At 33.1% G+C, this 10,380-nt stretch overlaps 1 protein-coding gene across 3 annotated transcripts; it reads right to left on the minus strand.

Moving 5' to 3' along the window:
* Positions 1-1,259: 1,259 nt before the first annotated feature.
* Positions 1,260-10,155, minus strand: VIP (vasoactive intestinal peptide). Of its 3 annotated transcripts, none has more exons than XM_081044552.1 (7): positions 9,979-10,155; positions 8,670-8,781; positions 6,722-6,811; positions 5,608-5,712; positions 4,690-4,821; positions 3,789-3,876; positions 1,260-2,105 (listed from the first exon to the last, which is right to left on the minus strand). In XM_081044552.1, exons 2-6 carry the CDS (start codon positions 8,771-8,773, stop codon positions 3,831-3,833), a joined length of 477 nt encoding a protein of 158 aa, XP_080900678.1. In that variant the 5' UTR covers positions 8,774-8,781; positions 9,979-10,155; the 3' UTR covers positions 1,260-2,105; positions 3,789-3,830. The 3 variants fall into 3 exon arrangements, with proteins under 3 accessions (XP_080900678.1, XP_080900679.1, XP_080900680.1); XM_081044553.1 differs by having other exon boundaries at positions 8,670-8,775; positions 9,979-10,141; XM_081044554.1 differs by lacking the exon at positions 6,722-6,811 and having other exon boundaries at positions 9,979-10,141.
* Positions 10,156-10,380: the final 225 nt, after the last annotated feature.

Genomic DNA, 10,380 nt, shown 5'->3' on the forward strand with positions numbered 1-10,380 from the left:
CCGTGGTGACCTCTCTCACCTCATGTCCTGCTCAGCCCTTTCCAGTGCACACGGCACCAGCCGCACTGCCCTCCTTGCTGTCCAGATACACCAGGACCCTTCCTCACTGGAACTTGCTGTTCCTTCTGCCCAGAATCCAGATATCTACGTTGCATATCAGAGGCATTGAATACATAGTTCTTGAAAGAATAGAAAGTCACTGAAAAGAAGTTACATTAATTAAATAAAATATAATTCTTTAGATTCACAATCAAATTGCACTACTACTATGACCCCATTTGATCTTTATAAATTTCTTGCATGTAAATAACATCTGGAAGTTTTCGGTTTTCACTGCAGTGCTTTGCATAACAAAGTCACTTAAATGTTTAATAAATTATATTTAATATTTAAGATATGAAATAAAACTATAATTAGTCCAATTACACCTCAACTTGTGTAAACCGCTATGCAATTATTTGTAGTTCTAGATTAGTCTTTCCTTATAGAGCCATTTTTTGTAACTGTAGCGCAGGAAAATGATCAAAGCTTTCCCTTGTGATGATATTGATTCTTCAATAATGGTTAGGATTTTTATGATCCCCACTTTTTCTATCATTTCTTTAAGCCTTCTTGGTAAGTATTTAAGATCCACAGACTAAGATTTAAAAAAAGTATACCACCATATAAGTTTAGTGTTAACCTTGTTTTATATTAACGGTACCACAGTTTATGGCTGGGTACATGGAAAACACACAAACACACATACACAGAGAACACACACACACAAACAAACATTCACCAGCTTTGTTTGCAATTAACTGTGATCAGTCAATTAGATGTGCAATAGATGTTCTAGTCAGGAGGCGTTAGCATAAGATGACAGGTAAAAGAACCAGCATGCAGTCTTTACTTCCTTTTTCTCATGACCTTTTTTTCATTCTGCTCTCTAGACTGCAGATATGATGGCTGGAACTCTAGCTGAAATTTTGGATGATGAGGAGAAGGGCCACACCATAGAAAATGAAAGGGGGCCTGGAAGGGGTTTAGATTTCTGAGGGCTTCATGGAACTGAACCATTATAGTAACTGCTGACTTTTTATGTCTGGCCTTATGCTAGGAAGAAAATGGTATCTTATTTAAGGTACTGTATTTTAGAACTCACACAACATCCGACACAGTCCTACTTTAAACATCATAAAAACTATCTGGTGCTTGTAAATTTAGAGATGAAACGACCTACTTCGGCATCATTTAAAAGAATCAAACAATAGAAAGTGTTTGCAATGATAATCAAAGTCTTTATTTTCTACATTTAGTTTCTTACAATCATTTTAGGAAAATAGTTGTGTCTCCAAGTATATGTTCACTGATGGAAGCCACTATGATCAAAGTATTCTTTGAGTGATTACTGAAAAAAAATATATTACTGAAAACAAATGCTCCACTCAGTTTACATTCTACACATACTTAACACAGCATAAAAGAAAGATCCAGTGTCAAAAGCAGAGGCCATTCTCCTTCCTTGAAACACTACCTCAGAAGGGAGCCTTTGGCAGTAAGAGATTTAAATTTGAGAGACTGTTAATCCCATTGAAAGTGAAGCTTGCCTTCTGATGTGGAAATACATAACATTTTTTGAAAAATATTTTTAATGAATGTATTTTTTTATCTTGTTGGAATTCTCTTAGACATTTTCAGGTTTAATTAATACAGCATTCCATCTGCTTAACATTCAAATTTGGACACACTGATTATCTGCTCCACTCTTCTGAATAGTTAAGTGTGCTCTATGAATAAACACATCAATTATGTTCTATTACTACCCTTCCGTAAAGCCTCATATAATTGGAATTAACCTAGTATTTTCTTATCACTAAATATATTTTTGTTAGAAAGGATACACAGCATATGAAATTACAGGATTTTCACTACTTAAAGACAAATTTAAGAACTATCAAATAATATTTGCAATGTTAACGTCACAGTTATTACATTAGAGTAAACAAATCACACCATTCACAACAGAGTATTTTATTTGGTTTTAATATTGAAGACGTTTCTTGAATTACTTATGTAGAACTCAAAATATAATTACTTCACCTAATCATTTTTCTTCGAAAATTCTGAAAAAGAAAAAATTGGTATATAATTGTAAAAATATTTTTATTTATAGCATATTGGTTTCATTCATTCTCCACTCACTTGATACACACCAGTTTCTCTTTGCCCTGTCAACAACCTGTGATAGATTGTGTTGTGTAATATCAAGAGGGCATCTTCCAAAGGACTGTTTGTCACAAATGGAACTGCAATGTGATGGGGCTCACTGGCCAGTCATTAACAATCACCCATTTGTAATTTTCACAGGTGATTGACTCACAAGGTTTTCTGTCAAAATAGTTTATCTAGTCCTACCCATTCAAAAAAGAAACACAACAAAAAAATGGAAGATGGAATCTCATCAATGATCAGATAACTTAAAAATCCTGTGTGATTTATCCTTCTTTATGTCTTAGTGTGCATTGTATGTCTTAATGTAGTGGAGAGGACTTCTTCTTATAAACTTTTTATTTAAAGAAGCTACATGGGATTAACTTTCTTTTTTGAGCAAAGGGACTCATTTCTCTGAAATATCCTTTTTATGATAATGGATGGGCAGGTGCAGTGCCCCTGCCCTTTTATCTCTGTTAGAGGTGAAGGGTAATCAGTGGACAGAAGTAACCAATGGTGCACGTGTCCTCCCAGACTCCCTGCCCACTCTTGAGCACTCTCATAAATACCTGAGATATTTTCTGGAGCAACTGAAACTTGAATTGTCTTCAAGCTTGGGTCTATTTTAATCTCCTTGACCTAGTCACAGTTGCAGTCCAACACAAACTTTCACCTTTTACAAATAAAATTGTATTTGTAAAACAGCCACTCCTATCATTTACATATTATCTTGGCTTTGATGCTACAATAGCAGAAGTGAGTACTTGTAATGGAAACCATAGAGCCCACAAAGCCAAAAATATTTATTCCATAGACATTAGAGACAAATGTTGTCACCCTCTCATATAATTATAATACAAAATTTCTTTAAGCATTTACCTAGTATTATAAATATATTTTTATAAGCTAATGTAAACATTAAATACTCAGGAGAGAAATATGCTTTGTATCCATTTGCACATAAAAGCAATTGTGATAAGAAGTTTATTACTTAACAAAGCAAGAAACCTAGTCATGTTTTCTCTACTCAATAATTATTTTACAGTGAATATTATTGAGGTCATTGTACCTACATTCACTTTGTAGGTAAAATAACCTAAATTGGACTTTTGCTGCAGGAAGTTTGCTATATTTCAAGGAATACAATTAGACCCAGAGTGATGTGGTATTTTCACAATAACAAGCCAGGCTGTAATTTGGTGGTTTTTCCTGTACTTCAGTGAGGTGCTAGCCGTGAATTGTGGGACTAAATCTTCAATTAATAAAAGCAGCAAGGCTGGATTCTCCAAAGAAAGCCAGTGTTTATCATTAGTACGAGTCAGTCTTCTTTGTGTTGTATCTCAATAGAAGGATAGGAATACATCTTAGTAAACTAGGAGATACCAAACTGTTCACTTATCGTGAGCTTTCTTGTTACATGATCAGAATCATTTTTAGGTGTTTACTGGCTTGGGCTTCTCTTCAGGTAGAAGTATCCTACTTAGATGAGGTCTTATTGTGAAAACTCTAAGATGTGTCTTACCGATTACTCTTATCTACTTAAATAATTGGATGTTTGCTATAAGAATATAGTTAGAACACACAGATATACCCACCACTGGGAAGTTGTCACCAGCTTTGCGTAAAGAACTTTTTCATCATTTTTCTAAATCTTCAAAAAAATCAGGAGATTCTCCCTCAGTGCTGAAGACCAGAAAAAGAAAATTGTTCATGTTCAGACTCTTAGATGAGAAAGCATCTAAAGAAATAATAATCCGTGACCTAAGCTATCATTTGTCCTATGTAAAGTGCTCTGGAGACTAAAAAAAAAATAAAAATGATCTTTTAGGTTAGTTATCATGCATGAATTATTCTTAAAATGCCTAAAATTCTTCTTGCACAATTAGCATCTGGTGAGCAAAGAGAGACATCCTGTCTGACCTCACCCAAACAAAATTGTCCTTAATACCATCAAACCAAAATAATTGGAATAAAAGGAGAGATCACCCCACTTGCTGTTATTGTTCTCCAATATCAAACACCTCAGAGAGATATACATTTACCAGAATCTGAGAAGACAAAAGAACCCATGGCTTAGTTTAGTAAAATAAGGTTTTGAATATGTACATAAAGGGAGTTCCACTTGATACCAAATTGCTAATTGAATGTGCTTTACCTATTTTAAAAATTGATACTTTTGATAAAACTTGTTTCCAGATTCAGACTAGAAACCTCTACATTCATCATTTTTAACCCTTGAGCCACAACAGAATCAACTGGGGAGCCGTAGAAAATACCAATGTCTAGAGCCATACCTCTAGAAGCACTAATTTCCTGGCAATGGGTTTTGGGTAAGGCCAGACATCAATATTTTAGCAATTCTCCGGGGGAGTCTAATGGCAGCCAAGGTTGAAAATTACTGCTTTAGAATGCAGATAGAAAGATAAGTTCATTTGTAGCTTCTCTTTTGAAAGTAATTTATAATTTCTCATTTTAACAAGGTTTCTGTTTCTTTACCTCCTCTTTCCATTCAGAATGGAGTTCAAGTATTTCTTTACAGCCATTTGTTTTCGAAGGCGGGTATAATTGTCAGTGAAAACTGCATCGGAGTGACGTTTGATTAGTCCCAGATCCTCTGAGATGTTATTGCTAAGAAGTGTGAGAAAAGAGAAACCGAAAAGTTTTAACAAGTAATTATAAATAAGCCAAAGTTCCTAATTTCTTGGAGTCAGATTAAAAGGAATTCCAACACCCAACTCATTTTCTATCACAAAAATACTAAAGGAAAAATACACCTAAACCTAAAAATAGGGGAGTGAGGTATAATTCAACACATTTTGGCAATTTCTGGGAGTGTCTTAAGACATATTCGGTACTAACTGAGCAAATAATTTATTTAAAAAACATATAAAGGGGGAATATTTGAAGTTGTGTTCTGCCATTGAGAAGAAAATTTCATTAGAAATAAATGAGTATTTAAAATCTATGCCACCTGCATAGTGCTGTGTAAATATTCAGCTATTTGTCATTTAAAGAAAGACTCTTCTGATGCTTGGTTTGTGCAGGAAGTTAAAACATAAGTACTATGGTTAACCCTAAAATTTCCTTTAGTTTGTACTATGTCTTATTTTTTACTGTGTCTAGTTCAATTTGATGGTGGATTTACAAACAATTGCTATTTACTAAAATAAGTGTGTCTGAACTAGTGAGTATGATATTACTAGAAAGCCTTATTTCCTAATGCATGGGCTTTGTATATTTTTTGAAGAATATAAATTATATTTTAACTGAAATGAATATTATCAAGAGGCATCAATTTGAAACAAAGTAAATAAATTGTTAACAGTGAGAATATATTTTTATATTATCGTTAACAATGAAAATACAGATTAAATAAGCATAATATGTTTGATAAAAATAATAAATTCTCTTTACCTATCTGGTTTTCCAACAAGGGCCTCAAGGTATTTTTTGGCAGAAAGTTGACCCAAGAGTTTACTAAAGTCCTTAGTGAGAAGTCCATCAGCATATCTGGCATTCCTAAAACGAGGAAAAAAAAAAAAACCATTATTTTGAAAATAGTTTTCTAAACTAGTTAAGCCAATTACATTAAGCCAATTACTTTGGTTTAATGAAGAAGAAAGAAACTCATCAGCTTATTATTAAAGCTTCTCATGCAAACTTAACTCAAAAGGAGTTTTCCTAACAACCTAATAAAAGCTATTTTCTTGTCACTTATATCAAGATATATTCTATATTTTTAGCCCAAAGTGTTGAAAAATTAAAGAAATTGGCTTTTGGTGAAGCATATCTCAATATTAAAAATCTTCCCTGATAAAAATCTATAAAACTCACACTTCTCTAAAAAATATTGGTGGGAGAAATATACTTAAATTAGTATGTATGTAATGTATATATGTATGTTTGTATGTATGTATTATACTTTATTTCTTCTATCTTCAGTAAAATAGTTGCAGAGGGAAAATGTCCTGATTTGTAGTAAAACCTCTATTATACCTTTTGCTATTTCTTCTGCCAAAATATCTGGAAGCAAAATCTCTTAAATTGGAGAGGATTTTAGGGCCTGTCAAATAACTTTTCTGTCCTAATGAGGAAGCTTGTATACTTTGTCTTCAGTATAGAGCTACTCTGTACTTAAATGCTACTCTTGACAAATGTGTTTGTGAATTAGTAGCTTTTATTATTAGGCATCTTTTCTTTACATAGATATGAAACTCTTGCCTTAGAACTTCCTCTATCATGGAATCCTAAATACTGAAGTTTCACTAGAATCAGTACAATCTTGACGTTGACAATTTGTGCAACAGAATGTAAGTGAGTGATGGGCTCATCCTGGCTTGTTGCAACCTCTGTACATGAACATCATGGACAACTGCAAGAGCTACAGTACGTCAGGCTGGAGGAAGCCATGACACGTGGAAACCTGCAGTGTTATGCTGCAGGAGTAGCTTCATGGATACACAAAAATAAAACATTTGTACTTCAGAGATACATTTTCTAAAATAAAACTCAATTAAAATTAACTCACTTGTCATTTTCAGCAAATGCATTTGGCAAGACTTCAGTGTCTGCTTTTAATGAAGTTTGGTCAAGTTCATTTGCTCCTTCAAATGGTATTCTGTCACCCAACATGTTAGGAAAAAGACAGTAGAAGTAGAATACATTCCTTTCTTAGAAGATAGTGCTTGTATTTTACAATAATTTGAAATAAGACACTCAAAATCTTGGAAAGTATCGCCCGTTTTAAAAATATGGATAGCATAATTGACAATAGCTTTTATGGTTTATGAGAGTATTAACAGTAAAATTTTGTTTGTCTCATAATATACATGCCATACAACTTTCACAAGTTGTATGCCCTAAGCATAAGAGGTACTAATTCAATCCTATGTGAGCTTTAAGCGAACTATATGTCCTTCGTAATGTTTTCGCTTTGCAAAGTTAAATCCTACAAGAAGAAAGATTTTATACAAAATAGAAACTTAAAAATTTTTAATATTCAGTGTGAAGACTGGAAGCAATTTGTATATTTGTTGATGTTTAGCATCATTTGGCTCAAATTTTTCTTGGGAGCTGAGTATTAACTGCTTTTCTTTCTCTAAGTTCCTGAATTTTACTTCAAAGATTCACCTTAGTCTGATAGGTTTCTTTGCATTGAACAAGTCCAAAGAATCTATCCATCTCTGAATAGTTACTCAAGTTCAATGAATTTTATGGGCCTTCTGGTTTCTATTCTTATATATTAATATATTTTAATAAGGACTGAATAATGCTTCACTGAAAGACTAAGAATAGTCATGCATATACATGGAATATGACTATATGAATGCATACACATTTTGCATACAAACTCACTATTAAAATTATGTGCATGTGTGTATTTTCTCTTTTATGGTAAACCTCCAAGGAATATATTGGCTCCTGGGCTTCTGTGCATCTTTTGGTGATGTGGTAGTTGGTATTCAGTAACAAATAGCCCTCTTTGAGTATGAAGACTAGCAATCAATGCAAACTTTAGTATTCTTATCATTATTCACCTGTGGTGATATAACCATTCAGACAGAATCATTCTGTTTAGTTATCAAAGCAACATAGATCTGGCTTTAAGAAGACTTCATACAGAACAGTAATGGCTAAGAAATTATTAATTCCATTGAGCATATGTATACCTTGAGCAAAGAATCAGGAATGGGAAAATAGAGATGAAATAATTATTTTCCTCTGAAATATAGTGGTGCTTATAAACCAGAAGGACAAATCAAACTAATGTAGTTTTCATTTACTGTTTATTTCTTTAATATGAATTTACTTTATCTCAGATAAAGCTTTAAATATAAGTTGTGTTATAATTTATGAACTTTAAATTTGAAATACATCATAGGGAACAGTACACTAAGGATTTTTGCATTAAAGCCAACTATATTAAAAGTCACTTATTGGGTCAGGGTGTCTCAGTAGATCAATTATCCCATGATTTTTAATATTGGCAAATTGATTCTGCCTAGATATAATCCAACACAATTTTGTACATGTTTCATTAATCAACTACTAATCTTATGATTATTTACGGATTGATCGTGAAAATGAACTAGAATGATGTTGACAACTAAACACCTGTTTTCCATCAGAAACTGATCTTAACAGAGATGACACTGGATAAAAGCTCATTCCTTGTCTAAAACTGGTTTTGGATGAATAGAAAGCCAAATCCTCCTTCTGCCTTGTTTGGAAACGTAACCTACTCTCTCTGTAATACTAGTCATTGACCCTGTCTCTCATTCCTGAGAGACAATTGTTAGACTCAGAATAATCATGTTGACCTGATATTGAAAAAACTTGCTTAACACATCAACCAAATACTTAAATAAATAAATAATATATACTTTTTAAAAATTGTATTATCCAAAATAATAGAAAGGCAATTCTCATTAGATGAAGATGGATTGCTCAACTGTCTGAATTGAAAGAGAACTTACCTCAGAGAAGGTGCTTCAAAAAGAGGCCATGCCAGCATTTGTGAGAAGAGCACGCTGAAAAGTATCAGGCGTACAAAAAGCTGGGGCTTCCTTCTGGATTCCATTTCTGAACCTCGAAAGGGAGAGAGTCACATCAGATTTTCTAAACACAGATGTCACCAGCAAGGGAATTCTGAGTGTCTAGTCGTAATTTCTGAAGGCTCTTGCAGAGTTTGGAAAAAGTAATTTTCATCTTATAGAAAGCGTTAAAAAGCAATGTGAACACTTTTTAAATCAAGACGATTTCTCTTGGTGACAGATCTTGAATAAAACAGAATCCTTTTCAACAGCTGCCAACTTTCCTAGACACATAGTTATCCTAAGTAAATACAGAATGCCACGCTCTTACACTGCTGGGAATAACCCTAGAGACCATTTCCTCATAATAGAGTTGTGGCATTCAAGTGTACTATCTTTTCTAAGTAAAGAAAAAGCTTCAAAAAACTGATTGTTTCTTCTACTTCAAGTTTTTGTATCTGATTAATATAAAGCTAGGGTATCATACATTGAACAATGTGTGTATATATGTATATATAAATGTGTATATATATATATATATATATATACATCAGTTTAAAATTATTTTGTATATGCATTTATTTTTTCTTTTTTAATTGTAAATATTACTGTGAACTTGTTTGTTTATGCCTGAGTTTGAACAACTTACCCCAATTAATAGAAAAAATTAATACCAAAAAATCATTGAATCACATATCACCATTGAAATATTTTTTGTTACAAAAAGAATTATACGTTAAAAACAAAGTTTGTGTTTTTACATTTAATCCACTTACACATTGTATTTCAAAATAGTTTCTAGATAGAAACTTAGGAGTTCAAGGTCTTTTTCTCTATGTCACATGTTGGTTATGTGAACCTAAAAATAACAGCACTTAAAAAAATGTTAAAAACTTCAAAAGCAAATGTACCTACTGAACCCTTTAGTCAAAAATTAATATACAAGCAAAAAACAAACAAACAAATAAACTAAAAACCCACTGCTTGAATGCATTATTTAAAAAAAACACAGAATTGAGTAAAAGCAAGCAGGGAAAGCATCTTTGAACCAAATGAATTCAGAAAATGTATTCTTATGTGAGAAGTTGAGGCATTTCTACACTTACCAGGTAAATTGAGAAACTTGTATTTTTGTTATTATAAAGGAAGAATGCTGTAAAAATATTTTCAAAGAGAAAAAAATTAATATGCCCAGAGAAAAGTTCCAGAGGCAGGAAGAGATAAAAAGAAGAAGGGTTAAATTTTCACTTACCTCGCCTAGGAGTAATCCTGCAAGGCTTTCTGTTCAGGAGAATATTGGAGCTGTCTCAGGTGCTGAAGTCCTGTGAGGCTGAGAAAGGCTCCACTAGTTCTCTCTTAGAGCTGAACCAGAACTTGGTCCTGGCTAGGGCTTGGTATTATTGCCAGCAGCTGCTTTTCACTCTACCCTGACCAGCATTTCAAAGCCCCTCATTTTATAGGGCTCGTGCTTAGGGCTGAGCAATCACAAAGCTCTCTGAAATACGTCACAGCTGTACTCCCACAGGATGAATAGGACTAGAAGTTCTTGTTTAATTGTCATTATGTCCGATTTATATAAATATATAGTGAGTAACTTCAAGATGTAAAAGAGAGGAAATTTACTTTCTTTAAACAAAAACAGATACCAAGTTTA

This window comes from Rhinolophus hipposideros, assembly GCF_964194185.1.
Source record: "Rhinolophus hipposideros genome assembly, chromosome: 3".
Lineage (NCBI taxonomy): Eukaryota > Metazoa > Chordata > Mammalia > Chiroptera > Rhinolophidae > Rhinolophus > Rhinolophus hipposideros.